General features: G+C 45.9%; 1 protein-coding gene across 3 annotated transcripts; it reads left to right on the forward strand.

Moving 5' to 3' along the window:
• Positions 1–126: 126 nt before the first annotated feature.
• Positions 127–14,710, forward strand: mia3 (MIA SH3 domain ER export factor 3). 3 transcript variants are annotated; one of them, XM_023800623.2, is made up of 28 exons: positions 128–619; positions 1,548–1,681; positions 1,996–2,082; positions 2,437–5,278; positions 5,427–5,720; positions 5,841–5,974; positions 7,722–7,853; positions 7,972–7,993; positions 8,098–8,186; positions 8,271–8,348; positions 9,107–9,217; positions 9,311–9,382; positions 9,480–9,584; positions 9,755–9,877; positions 9,986–10,088; positions 10,184–10,239; positions 10,471–10,561; positions 10,990–11,128; positions 11,220–11,382; positions 11,480–11,515; positions 11,599–11,666; positions 11,958–12,055; positions 12,137–12,250; positions 12,619–12,681; positions 12,776–12,810; positions 13,254–13,301; positions 13,701–13,938; positions 14,037–14,710. In XM_023800623.2, the coding sequence occupies exons 1-28, from the start codon at positions 460–462 to the stop codon at positions 14,330–14,332; spliced, it is 5,931 nt and encodes a 1,976-aa protein (XP_023656391.1). In that variant the 5' UTR covers positions 128–459; the 3' UTR covers positions 14,333–14,710. The 3 variants fall into 3 exon arrangements, with proteins under 3 accessions (XP_023656405.1, XP_023656391.1, XP_023656396.1); XM_023800637.2 differs by lacking the exon at positions 12,137–12,250 and having other exon boundaries at positions 127–619; XM_023800628.2 differs by lacking the exon at positions 13,254–13,301.
• Positions 14,711–14,952: the final 242 nt, after the last annotated feature.

Genomic DNA, 14,952 nt, shown 5'->3' on the forward strand with positions numbered 1-14,952 from the left:
ATACGCGTAATTACGTAGACCTGTAATTAAATAGGCTTAATAAATAAACGCACATATAAATAAAAAATTCTTAGGTGTGACCGAGGCAAAACCAGCTGACAAGGTGTGGTTAATTTGCACTTCTATCGCTGGTAAACAAATCCTTCGTAGAACGAAACGTCAATGTTTTGTATTTTTAATTATTCACAACAATAATAATAGTTTAATAACTTTATATACCTAATACTAATAATGCTAAATATGTTTTGGCACTGTGAGAAGTTTGAAAACGTGGCGGGATTAAGCGTGGGAGTTTCACGCAGGAAAAAGCAACTGCGTTGGGCGTGGGCGATCCCTCCCTGCTGGATCGGGTTAATGTAACCCGACTCCGGCGGTCAACATCCTCCAGGAACATCCTGCATCTCCCCGGTTGCGCTGTGCAGCCTGCGGATTTGCTGACGTGTCGGGCCGCCACTGCACATGCTCGACCAGCAGCGAGCCCTGGATCGGCGTGCCAGCATGGCTCTCTCCGGCTTTCCCGGATACCTGCAGCTTTTGCTCCTATGCGCGACTGCGACATCCGCAGCCGTAGATAGGAGGTTTTCGGACTTCAAACGGTGCGCCGACGACGAATGTAGCAGTAAGTGTTTCCGGACGGGTGAACTTTGGAATCAGCCGTGCGCCGGCGCTCCACCAGCGCTGTCCATGCAGCGCATACGCTGTTATTAGCGGCCGACTCTCTGCGTTGAAGCGCAACCCAGCGGGGTGCGGACAGAAAGCGACCGGGCTGATCAAGGACGAAGTGCGTTGTAGGCGAGATGCGGGAAGCGCGACACGCTGTAAACAGGCGGCAAACGTGGAGTTGAGGCGTAATAAACGCACCGATCCGAGCCTACTCGGATGGCAATGCCCCCCAGCTTCTCCCATCCGCTTTGCGAATTTGGTCCGTTCCTGATCTAAAGTGAAACTCCCAGTAGCCCTGATCCAAAAGGCTGCATGTCCCAGCTGGCCCAGGCTGTTTTTCACCTTCGCCGCAGTATCCCTAACCCTACGTATATTACAGCTCTGTTATGTAAGGGGTGTATTCTGTTACAGTCATTTATACATTCCTGACACGAAGGTCTAATTTCATGCACTTTCTTGGATCCCATTTGATTGAACGTCTCGGGCAATACTGACAACTTCATTACGTTCAAGCTAAGGTTACTAAAAGTGCCGTTTAACTACTGACAGAGCATGATTTAATTTCTCTCAGAATCGGGATAGCCACTACGTATGAGAGTATAGTTAACTAAACAATGATATGCGCATGAACTACTACTGCGTATCTCAAAAGGATTAGCTTTTATATTGCATAACATTTAATGCATCGATAAAACAAGAGTAAATGGCTAAGAAATAACGGGATAAGTCATGAAACCTGTGGTGCTTCTGAGTTTGTCAACGATAACGGCAGCATGTAGGCCTTGATGTAGATGGTTGTATCGTGGTTTCTTCTTAGGTTCGCAGAAGAGCTGTGTGACTGTGGGAGGCGGCAGTCGAGTAACTGATTAATTTAATCCCTACAGTGTTGTTGTGTCGAGGAAAAGCCGCGCAAGATTTTACCGGACCGGATTGTCGGTTCTTGCCCTTTAAAAAGGGAGAGACTGTATACGTGTATTATAAACTCGCCGGGAAAAGGAGCGATCTTTGGGCTGGAAGTGTAAGTATGAGATTAAGTTAGTCAATATACTATACTAACTAATGTACCATCCACAATATAGATGTTTGTGGATGGTACAGGTGAGTAGAATAAATACATGTGTAACCTTGTCTGTTTAAAGTTAGTACATTGTATTTGTGTCTTGCATGGCATGAATAAATACAGTAATGTTTTGCCTTAATTTCAACATGAAGTCCAGATCACAGTAAGTAGAGTCAGCCTTGTATGTGTTTTCGTCGAATTAACAGACCACGATAATCTGCTTCAAGGAAAACAAGACAGAAAACATTTTTTTTCCTCACAAATGTTTCTAGGTTGGAAGTGCATTTGGTTACTTCCCAAAGGATCTGCTCACAGTTAATCACATATACACAGAGAAAGAGGTGGAAGTTACTACAGAAGTAAGTTGTCTGTATGCTGTATATCCATGGTTTAGAAGGAATTTTTTTTTAGTCCTCGTGGTGTTGTATAGCTTTGTATTGCTTTTCTGAGGTTAGGTTCTGTATAGTGTTTTCTGACATACCGTATAGTTCTTCCTCTGCTGACTTGCTTCATTGGAAGCTCAGCCTAGTGGCATTTATACCTAACTTGGCTCTTTAACAGCTGTATGCTTCTAATGAACTGTCTGTCTCATTTATACATAGCTTTGGATGAAAGGGCCTGCTAAACAAATCATGCTAGATTTCTTCTTGATAAAGTGGTCCCTGAGAAGACATTAATTTAGAGTGTAATTAAAGTGTATTTTCTCTATGCAGGAAACAGATTTTGTATGTTTTGATACGGGATTCAACACATTTGAAGATTATGATGTAGATTCTCTGTTGGCGGCAGTGATGTTGCCAACAGAAAGTGAAAATTCTGCCGCGAAAGCATCAAATGATGTGGATCCAGGCAAAGATGGGGAGATCCACTCAGGTAGCAGGGAACAGGCACCCGTGGAATCCTCGCCTGTAGACCAGGACCACACGTCTGATACAGATTCACAATCTTTAAATGATGACCCAATCAAGGACTTTGAAAGTGAGAGGATTGCCGAAGATATCACAGAAGAGAAATATCTTGGTGATTTGTCTCCTGAAGTTTCTATTCATTTGTTAAAAGAAATGCCAGCAGAAACCTTAGAAGCTTATGAACTAGATCATGTGAGACAGACTGGGGCTCAAGATGAAGGCACCAACAATGGTCTACATAAAGATCAGTCAGTGGGATCTTCTGTCCTAGACAGTGTTCATCCAGTGGAAAATAAAACCATATTTGCACCTCCAGAGGTAGACCAGGACCACACGTCTGATACAGATTCACAATCTTTAAATGATAACCCAATCAAGGACTTTGAAAGCGAGAGGATTGCCGAAGATATCACAGAAGAGAAATATCTTGGTGATTTGTCTCCTGAAGTTTCTATTCATTTGTTAAAAGAAATGCCAGCAGAAACCTTAGAAGCTAATGAACTAGATCATGTGAGACAGACTGGGGCTCAAGATGAAGGCACCAACAATGGTCTACATAAAGATCAGTCAGTGGGATCTTCTGTCCTAGACAGTGTTCATCCAGTGGAAAATAAAACCATATTTGCACCTCCAGAGGTTCAAGATCAGTCTTTAACTACAGCTGATGTTAATATTGAAACGGAAAGTCATTTTTCAGAGGGAAAAATAGTTCCTGAATTGAAGACAACATTTGGGTCAACATTTGATGCTGTTACATCAGATGATGAAGACACTTGGCGCATCACCCCTAATTATGATGAAAAAGAAAACAAGGAATCAGAAGACCAACTAGATGATGCTGGCGATTCAGAGGAAATACCGTTACTTGCTTTTACTGAGAATAAGACATCTCAACCTGATAGGGACATCTTGCAAGCTTCTCATTTAGAGGAAGACAATGACTTTAACACAGATCAGTCTGAAAATCAGAACAGAGACATCAAAGATGAGAGAATGTCAACATCATTGGGAGATACCGATTTTGCCATTGTCAGTGGTGACGAAAGTACAAATCAGGTCACTAGTTTAGAACGGGAGGTTGAAGATAATGTGGATGTCAAGGAATTTCACAAATCTGTGCCTGAAAAACCAGATAGCGGAGAGGAACAACATGCACCACTGTTCGACTCTGATTCTCACCAAGAGCCCAAGGAAATGGCACATAGTGAGGGACAATCCAAAGATGCCATTTTTGAGGAAAATGTAGGATCTAATGATAATGATGTGAATAATTTGTCTGATGCTGATTTACCTGAAAATTTACCTGATGGAAAAACAGGTGAAGATTTATCAGATGAAAGTCGGTTAAAAGGGGTTGAAAATGACAACAGGACTATTGAGTCTGAATTATCAACAGTTGATGCAGAAAACAAAGAATCTTTAGATATTTTTGAAGATGTCTCAATTGAAAAAGTTACTGAGCACTCACTCAGTGAGCTTAGTGATGAACATGGAACCTTAGAAGCTGAAACAGGTGAGACATCCAATGACACCCAAGAATATATTGACGCGTCAAAGGAAGAAAACGCATCACTTGAGGTCACTGCCGTTGAACCGTCTGCATTTCCAGGTGTCAAATCATTGGAAAATACATATACAAATGCAGCTGAGGCAAGTAAAGATACTGCCCCGGACGTTGCAGTGACTGCACAGGTGGACAGAGTGAAGAAGGAGGTCATGGATTTGTTTACACAAACATTGGAAAAAGAAAATCTGTCCAGAAAAGAAGCAGAAATAGAAAACCATGATGTATCAGTTCATTTAGACTTGGAAGAAGCAGAACAAGAAGTAATGTTACTTGAAGATGAAAATGCTCTGTTGTCCAAAGCATCCAAAGAAGAATTAGCAACCAAAGAACATGATCTGGCATCCAAAGAAGATGATTCAAATGATCTGGATCCTGACAGTCTGCAGAGAGAGAATGAACGAGAAGGTGTGGAAATCCACACCAGTCCAGAGGTTCAGAACCTAGAGGACTCTTTGGCAGTCAGAGATGTGGAAGCTACAGCTGGAACAGATATGGAAAACAAATCCAGCCAAGTTTCCCATGCACCTGAGGATATTAACATTGAAAAAAAGATAGACTTGGCATCTTCGGAGTTTGATCAAATTAATGTGTTATCTGAGTCTGAAAGTGAACATAAAGATGTGGACTCAGAAACAGTTTTAGAGACTGAGATTAAATATGATGAATGTGTACAACAGCTTTTTCTTCTCAGAAATCACTTTGAGAACAAAGATCTCGAGTGGCTTTACAGACACCTAGGCCCCCAAAATCTTCTCCATGTGGAAGCTATGTTCATTGACCTGGAGCAGGAATTGAGGGCAACCAGGCTGTCACAAACGGGCACCAGTGAAGACATTGAAAAGTCATTGGAAGACATCTTGGAAGCCTCAGAGACATCCATTTTGGATGAAATCGAAAGGATGTTGGATGCTCGCGAGCAGAAGAGTGCCGAAAAACACCAGGTAGATGGATATACGTTTGATGAAGAGGCTGCAATCTTGGATAATTTCCAAGAGCTGGCCTTTCAGCTTCGGCAGAAGTACTCGACAGTCAGTGACAGTACTCCTTTACTATCTGATGATCAGATTGACTTGGATTCTGGTAAGATGCTACATTGCTTTCTGTCTTCTGGTATACATGTTTAACAACATGTACAGCAAAATCAATTGGAAATGATGCAAAAAATAAAACAATGCGCCAGATTTGGTAATAATATTTGTATCTATAATACATATTTAACATATTACAGGTGAAGAGGAAATTCCAGAATCTGTAAAAGACACATTTGAAAACGTCACTACACTTACTAGGAGTGCAGAAAGAGAAAATGAGCCTGAGGGTGGGCATGTGAGTGAAGCCTTGGATGGAAGCCTTGACAGCAGCTCAGAAAAGAGCTTTGAGGAGGATGGGGGTCACTTCAACAAGAACAAAGATATTCAAGGGGCTTTTGAAGATTCTGCAGAGATTCAAAGAGGCCCACAAGCCATTTTAGAGAGTCCAGTAGATATGGGATTTGGGCTTGATGTTGAAAGCCCATCTTCAGGTATCACATTGCTCTTGGAAGATGTCTTTTTAGTTTGGGAGTATTTCGTATTTTTTGATTACTTTTTTTTTTGAAGAATATGATGTTTTTAAAAGTAACACCCAAATCCTGTGTCCTTAGGGTCTCTGGATTCACCCAGTACTTCTGATTATCATGAAGAAGAGCAAAGGAGTCATGCTTTTGGAATTGACTTTTTTGACTTCGGTAATACTGTGAATCTCACTCAGAGTTATTTGGACACTTATGCTGAAAGGGTAAGTTATTGTCTCTGTGTTAACCTATTTTCAAATTAGATGGGTAGATAGAGAAATAACCTACGTTTGTTTTCCATTCTTCCAGTCGCTTAGCCAGTTACGGGTTGCTGGCTCTTATATATTTTGACATTGCCATCACTATCATTTTGTTACTGAAACTCAAAGCACTTCTGTGTGGGAACGTTGTCATGGGGCCTTTATCACGAAGCACGATTTTTGGGTTAGCAAGATGACTTGTCGGATTTGAGGAAGATAGTCCATTTAAAGTGGGGTACCTAATCCCAACAAATTATCTAGCTAACCAACAAATCTCGCTTCGTGATAGAGACCACTGTCGCTATCGAAATGAGTCACGTAACCACGCTCCATTCGGTCTCCGGGCACAGCCGAACAGATTTCTTTTACTAACATGATACATCCTGATCACAGAAGCTCTATGCACAAGTGTTCTCTCTACAGTTAATCTTTCGAACGATTTTTGTTGTCGGTACAAACTGACTTCCTGAATTTTTTAAAAATGATAATTTATATAATGCTTATTGCTACATTAAATACTGAACTGTAAATACGTATAGTTGTTGTCAAAATGATCCTCGGCGACGCGTCGCCTCCCGATGACGCAGGCGGCCAGGCGCCTCCCAGAGGTTACGTGTAACAGCGCGAGGCCGAAGTCCGCCTGCCGCAGCTGGGATCGAAAACAACAGTCGGCGCTTAGCGGTATCTACAGCTTGTCAGCCCGTCTCGGGGCGCCTTCCCCCGCAGACAGTAGCCAGTATTTATTTATACAGTTAAACCACCGGTGTGTTTAAAAAGCTTCCGGAGGCCTCGGAGTTTAACGCTACAGCGCGAAGGAATTCCATTTCCGCCGCTTTACGGAGCTAGTCGGCCTCCCGGTGCCCGGGCGTGATGGAAGGAAAAGAGGCGATATCCTCACCTGCCCCCGGACTGGAACAAGCCGCAGCCGGGCATGTGTTAGTGATGAAGGCGATGGCGGGTGTAAGTAAGGGCCGGGAGCCGCGACGATGTAGCGCCGGGTTACTCGGGGGTGCGGACGGGTAACGGTGCCCCTGTCGCGGCCGCTTCCTCATTTTTGTGTGTGTGTGTGTGTGTGTGTGTATTATATATACATACATCCATTTAAAACCACGCTCGAGGAGACTTTAGCATTTATAAGTGACGTGTGCAGATGTGCTCTCTCTCTCTTACAGGCACACACACACATAAAGCATCATTACTTATTTCATCTTCATGATAATCGGAACATGTCGATCGTTTAACCTTTAATAACTTGGCCTGGATAGTGACAGAAGCAGTACTAACTGCCTGCCTGCTGGCCTCAGCTGAAAGTTGAAACATGATAAGAGGTAAAACACAAGCGATGAGGCCAGCAATAGGTGACCTTGGTGCTTTGCTTGTTTCTGGTTAATGTAGTTCTTCCTATCACTTAGTCACTGCGGCTTCACAGATATTTTCATTTCAACTACATCCAGCCCTTTTTGATGTGTCCAGACTGACTTATCTGAAAGTACTACGCTGTAATGTATGGTGTCTCATGGCAAAAGTTACATGTGAATATTAAAACTTACTGGGAAGTGGATTTTAATATGGATGTTGTTCATTTTGTGGACTTTGTAGCTCAAATGATGATGTCAACAACCAAATGTCTGAAGTTTGGTTGGCATAGGCACTCCTGCTCACAGGGTGGACACTTTCAGACATGGGTTTATTTGGTCGCTTGTTTCTTTAGGTAATCGCCAGCCTGCCTGAAGAATGGCAGCCTGGCCCCAGCTTCCACGGCCTTCCTTGGCAACCGGTCCTGGCTACAGCCATGGTGGGAATCCTCACTTTCCTGGTCTTCGCCTGGAGGACAGTTCTTGCTGTAAGCGTTTGTCTGTTCAGTACCGTTAGCCGGCTTGAAGATTCCTCTCCTTTGATAAGCAGAAATCTCCTGAATACTTCCACTTGCGCTGAAGTAATCACCCTCTTCCCCTTTTCAGGTCAAAAGCAGAACATATCAATGTAAGTGTGTGTCCCTTTTTTGCTTTACTGGGTTTGTTGGCTGGGCAGCTTGTCTCCCAATGAAATCCATCCCTGTGTGCTGACACACCCTGTCTCTTTCGCAGTGACTGAGAAGCAGCTCGCTGACCGGATCAAGCAGCTGTTTGACGAGAAGAACAATGCTCTGTCCAGGATCTCGGAGCTGAAGCAGAAGGCAGGTTGCAGCCTGTGGCAGGTAGCTACCCCAGGTTGGGTTGAACCCATTGTGACCTTGAGATCTCATTCTGTCAATCCTTAGATCACTGAAAATGAGGAGAAACTGAAGGAATCTGAGAAAAGTGCATCCTCTTCACAGCGAGATAATACAGAACTTAAGGTAAGGCTGGGGGTTCACTCTGCATGCACCTGCATTTTAAGTACTACATGTAACTGTGCGCAAACAATTTCTGTCTCACTCATGAACACTGCATGTCAGTTCTTGTAGACCCATCATTGTATATAAATTTATTTACTGCACATCCTGCTTCAGTGCCAAACTGTACCAATTTCCCCACCAATCAAGGAGTTAAATGTGTTCTGTCTGTTGTGATGGCATGTCTTAAGTTTCAAAGTTTTATTTGTCACATATCCAATTATACTGAGTACAGTGTGCAGTGAAATGCACAGTTGCCTAGCCCCAGACTGGGATTAAAAGGGAACATAAAACAGAGACACGACATCATGTACTACAGACATTACACATTAAATATAATCAAAATATCTGTGGTGTACAAGTTTGGCAGTAAGTAACTGGAGGTAGTACAAGAGTTCAGAAACAAGTGTTTATATGAGTTAAGTAGACTGTAGTGTATGTTGGTGTTCAGATTCTACACACTGTCCTTATTAAGGATCTGTGGGAAAGAAGCTCTTTATGTCCTCATATCATGTCTATATTATTTTTTTATGTATAGTGTTTATATTCTGTTAATTTTTTATTGGCATTATGACCAATCAGGAGTGATATTTTAGCTCCGTGTATGACTGCACATATTGTATATTTGTTCTTGACTATAAAAGATACTTTGACGTGTGAAATAGCACAGCATAGTACTCTGGCAGACCTTAACACATAGCGTTGGGGACATGTGGCTTCAGAATTCTTTTAAAGAGCTGCAGAAGAGAAGCACACAGATGAGGGACAAAATGAGCACCTTGACAACCGCCGTGGAAGTGGAGAAGAAGCGGAATCAGGTGCAGGAAGAACAGGTGAGGTGATCCGGCCAGGTGGCCATTTTCTTGCTTTCGTTCAGGATGTCACACTCACGTATCTCGTCTTTTGGGTTTTCCCTCCATTGACAGATTGCCCAAGCTGAAAAAATGGTCAAGGACTTTAAACGCGTGGTAAAATCCAACAAGGAAGAACTAGCAAAGGTATGAGTTGTACATCAGTGAGATGCGGCTTTTCCCGTCGGTCTTTGGGCTAATGATCCTTCCATGAACTTTCTAACATTCGGATCCCATTGTACAGGTTCAGGTCCTTATGGATGAAGCTAAGATTAGAGAAGATGCCCTCAAAGCCCAAGTGATGGCCTTTGAGAAGGAGAACAATGCTCTAAAGGAGCAGAAGAAGTCTGTAAGTGGTGCCCGTCCCAGCTGCGAAACCCCATGTGTGAATGGCATGGATATCATGCCGTTTCCCTTGGTATTATGACTGTTCCTCATGGTTCATCTGTGATCTCTGCCATAGATACCCTTCTGGCTTTAGTCCTTGGTTAATGGTTGTGTTTTGCCTCCGGCACACAGCTGTTAAGTGACGCAAAGTCTTGGGAGGAGAGGCACCGAGATCTGGGGGAGAAAATGAAACTATTCCAGAAGTCCCAGAAGGAGTTGGAGAACAGCCTTGCACACAAGGAAAACGAGATTGAGGTGAGTCTTGTGGGTGTTTCACTGCTATGTCCCTCTAGATCACGTTCATTCACTGTTCCTGTAGCTGCACGCAGCCGTTGAATGACAGAACCACCCCCCCCCCCCCAGGTTCTGACTGACTGCATCGCCGAGCTTCGCCAGCTGGACATCGGCGAGGCCACGGAGCTGGAGAAAGGGGACACGCACGTCCTGGCCAATGGGGACTCATCCAGTAAGTCCGGGCAGCACGGTCGTGTTAAATAGAGGCCTTGTCAGAAATGTGGAGTGTTTTTTTTAAAAAATTTTTTAATGCATCTCTTGTTTCAGGCCCGAAGAGTGATGCCCTGAAAAGCCGGATTAAGCAGATGATGGACGTCTCGAGGGTAATCGTTTTTCATTATCCTAAGATGTCACATTTCCATGGAGTCACAGATAGGAGGTACTGAATAGTATGCTGAAAGCCAACTTAAAGATGGATCATCTTGAAGGAGGCAATCAGACACTGGATCAGTAAATAGGCCGGAAAATGTAATTTAAAGTAAAGTGGATATAATTTTCTTGTGAAACTGGAGTCAGATATGATATAGATTTTCATTGAGGCTGGTTTGGTGCAGGTGAAAACAGCCCTGTCCATTGTCGAAGAGGAGAAGAATACGTATCTGGACAAACTCCTGAATGCGGAGAAGCAGAGGCAGGAGCTGGAAGGTACTGCCTATTCCTCTTGCTCCGCCTCTTCTTGTCGAGTGGGCGTGGCCTTAGGTTTCCCTGTCAGTACGGTCAAATGACTTCTGACGACCTATTTTCTGAAGTGGGGGTATTCAACCATTCTTAAAACAGGGACCCCCAAATGAAAATAAACAAGAGCTATGAACCCCACCCACCATTAATGTGTGATCACATAAGAAACTAAAAACTTAGGGGGGCTTTAGTGCTAAATTTTTTTTGCCTGGGAAAGGGGGGGGCGGGTTCATGCTGGCTTTTCATCAGTTTTGTCGATTTCCAAGAGGTCTCAGTGGACCCAAGTTAAAACCTCCTTTCCAAATGGACAGTATTACCTTCTCACATCTTGGCCCTTGAGCTCCTAGCCTTAACCCCCGCAGTCTCTGATGGGCTGTGACTCGTCTGTCTCCCAGAGCAGACCAAGAAGCTGGAGCATGAGCAAGCCTCTCTAGCTGGCGAGAAGCAGCAGATGGAGGAGGAGCTGAGGACCCTCCAGCAGAAGCTGGAGATAATGAGCGAGCTGCACCAGCAGAAGGAAGAAGCCCTCCAGCAGTGAGTGGGCGGGGCTGGGCAGGGCTTTGGACCACACCCCCAAATATCATGTACTGGGATATTGGGCTAACAGTCATGTGCTCCATGGCAGGAAGCTGACTCAAGAAGAGTTCCAGCGGCGCGAGAAGGAGTCCATGCTGTCTCAGGTGGACGGCAGAGCCCTGCAGGCGGTGGAGGAGCTGAAGACATACAAGATGAGGGTTCAGGAGGTAGAGGAGGAGCTACAGAAAACGGAGCGCTCCTATAAAGCTCAGGTGGGCAGTCCCATCCGTGCCGCACTACCCTGTCAACGGCCACTAACCCCGCGGTGCCGCTAATGCCTCACGGTTGCTGTGTTCGCTCTTTGTCCAGATCTCTGCCCACGAGAAGAAGGCTCATGACAATTGGGTAAGGCGCCGTCACTCTCGTCACGAACGGGAAGCTCTGAGGAGGTGGTGTGCTCTGATTATCCGCTCTATGCTCCCCCGTAGCTAAATGCCCGTGCTTCCGAACGCTCCCTCGTGGAGGAGAAGAGGGAGACCGCCAACCTCCGTCAGAAGTGAGTGTGGAGCCTTCCGGCTCCTTTACTTGGGTCACATGGTTACCAGCAGGATGTTCATTGGTGGATGAGAGGTGGGGGTCTCTTCCAACTTGCCCCACAGTGACATCTACTGGGAGGGCTCAGGGTGCAAATAGCAGTATGGTGATATGGGTGGAGGCAAAAACAAGCCCTCTCCTCCCCAGATCTTGCAGTAATGGGAAGAATTGTGCTATAAGGGGTATTATCTGATCTATCGTGGGGGTAAAATTAGGCATAAAGAGAACCCCAGTGATGTGACCTATCCTCCAGGTTGGTGGAGGTGCACGACAAGCTTGCGGAGTTCCAGAGGCCTCTGATCAAAGCGCCGTCGGGCCGCTTGGACCAGCAGATGCCCCCCCTCCGCAGAGGTGAGCCACATCAGGTTCGGGGGTCGGTCTCCAGCGGGGGTCTTGAAACATGTCAGTAAACGGCTTGAATGATCCGAACAGGAGACTCTTATGGACCCTCCCCCGTGAGTGGAGGTGTGCCATCGCCCCCCTTAATGATTGAGGGCCCAGGGCGCCCCCCCTCAGCACCGGTGGGGCCACGAGGCGATCCCTTTGGTAAGTTCATGTCACCTAGACTTCTCTATTGTCCATCCAGCCACAAAGCCCCTTCATCTCTCCCAGCTTCTACCGTTCTCTCTTCTGTTGCAATGGATCTCTCCATCTTGACTCTTGTTCCTCTTTTTTTCTGGTATTTCTTCCCTTCGTTTGACCTCCTGTACCTTCACGGCTGTTTTTCCCATGTCATTTATCCCGTTGCCTTGTCATTCTCCTGCTTGCTGCTTGTCGCTCTAGATAGGTGGTTTCCTCTTATGGTGATGCTCACCTGTAGGACACATCAGCTTGGGTCTGGATTCTCCTCAGAAGAAACCCCCCCTCTAGAAGCTGGGGGTGTGTGCTGACGTCACTGTGGTTCTGTGTTACAGGTCCCCGACCAGACTCACACGGACGGTACCCAGACCTTGGGCACCCAATGCCTGCTCGACCTGGTACTCCTCTACACCTCCTTTACACCTTGCTTACAGTGTAGCCCTTACACTCTGGTCAGAATTTCTAAGTACTTTGATCTCTCATGTCCTGCAGCCCCTCGGACGTCCTCCCCCAGCATGGACGGATCGGTGAGTATCCCATCCTGCTTCTGAAGTGGCCATATTTAGGGACATTTAGGGAAACCCTAGAGCTACACCCTGGCCCTGTTATTCACGCACGTGCAGGATGTGGGCTTCCTCGCCTCGATATGCTGTGTCTGTTAGTCGAGCTCAGCAGTCGGGGGAATAAGCAGAGATGGTGACAAATGAAACTGGTGACAGGGCAGGCAGTGACAGATGGGGGAAGGTGAAAACGATATTTATTTAAAGGACACTTCATGGTATCATAAATATTTTGGGATTCCTGTTTAGAGACAAACCGGTTTGGTGTCTGTAGGTGTGGGGGAATCCCCAGGCTGTCATATTACCTTAGCTTAGGATTCCCAGCCCTGAGAGCTGAGGTTGCGAGGTCTCCGTCTGGCCTCGTGATGGTGAGGAACCCTCACCCTTTTCTCTCCATTGGCCCCGTTCAGTCAGAGGCTCCCTCCTCTACCCAGGCATCAGCTGATACAACAGAGGCAGTGAGTATTGGGATCAGGACTGGTGGCGGGTGTTCGGAAGCAGTCCGCTGGGTCTTAATGGGTTTGAGTTTCATGGCTGGACAGAGTGACAGTCTGACACCTCCATTTCACTAGAGCACTAACCAGCATGGACTTCATGCTTGATTTAAGGTTATCTCGTTGGCTTAACCGCACCACCGTGTGTGACTAGTTCCTCTGCCGGGCTGATCTGGTGTGTTGGCATCCGTCTCTTACAGCACGATTTGGCGGTGATATATGCTCTTTGGGTTTATCCATCTGAAACTGAGCCTTGTGTCTTCCTGAACACGCTGTGGGGTGTTCATTGGTGCTGGCATCTCTGGCTGATGGGCAGATTACCCCTCCCCCAATCGACACACCGGTGTCTCTCTTGCTTGCCAGGTGGGCTCCAGATCACAGGGCCACCCTTCCTTCATGGAGTCCCCCATTCGGGACTCTCCGGTTCCTGGGCCTCATCCCAAAGGGCACGGACCCCCAAATGGGCCGCTGCCCCCCATGCTGAGGCCCCCCAATGGACATCTGCCTATGATTCCACCCGGACCACCTCTGCCTCCCATGGGCCCTGGACCCTATGGCCTTCCCGGTCCCCCCCGTCACTATGGCCCATTGCCACCGTTTGGTAAGATTTACTGGTCATTCTCTTCCGAGTACTTCATTTATTAATATCCTGTATAGGTCAGTTGGACATGTTACTACATGACTCTGGCCTTTCCACAGTACGAGGACCGCCTCCCCCCATGAGGGATTTCCCCATGGGACCCCCTCCGTTCGGCCCCCGGGACGTCTATCCTGAGATGTGGCGTCCTATGGCCGGACCGCGGGACTACCCGCCTCCACATCGCCCCCTGCTACCTGGGCCCGTTCCACCCCCCAGCCTGCCTCCGCAGCAAGTGACCACGGGCCCCAGGGACTTTCCAGAAGGGCCCCACCCTGGCCCCAGCATCAGCAAGGACTATCCTGCACAGCAAGAAGGGCACAGGGACCGGTCGGTCACGCCACAGAGCGGACCCTGAACCCTCCTTTTAATTCATATAGAGGACGTTACATTAACCACATCATTAAATCATTAGAAAGCACGTGTCCTGTCTCAGATCTAACATTTCTGTCTTGAGTAATCAAGGCTTAGCAGGTGGGCGGGTGAAGTCTTGTACAACATTACTTCCTTCTGAATGCGTGTTTTTTAAAGGATAGCTGTCTGGTCGTGTGTTCAGTTGATTTTTCTCTGAGGATTTCCTGTGGAAATACTTGATTTTAAAAATGTTTGGGTAGAGAGCGAGGCCTCCATCACTCGCCCATAATGGCTGCTTTGTAATTGTCAAGGTAAGTTGTATAAAGTCAGATTTATAACTTATGATCTTAGGGATTTTATTAATAAAAGATTGTTAAAGGAATGTTATTTTTACTATGACCTTGGAAGGTGTGGAAGCTGAGGTTTGTGATCATGAGTTTGAATGATGGATTGTTCTTTGTGGGGGGGGGGGGGAGTGTCGGAGTTAGACATCCAAATTGTCATGAAATAAAGATACAGATTTCATAGAATAAATGTCATTTGTATATCAGATGCTGTGTTGGAACGCAAAGACTTGTAATTTTCTCTGCTGTAGGCAGTGAATGAGTCTAAAAATCTATTTTT

The sequence above is a fragment of the Paramormyrops kingsleyae genome, chromosome 19 (genome assembly GCF_048594095.1).
Source record: "Paramormyrops kingsleyae isolate MSU_618 chromosome 19, PKINGS_0.4, whole genome shotgun sequence".
NCBI lineage: Eukaryota > Metazoa > Chordata > Actinopteri > Osteoglossiformes > Mormyridae > Paramormyrops > Paramormyrops kingsleyae.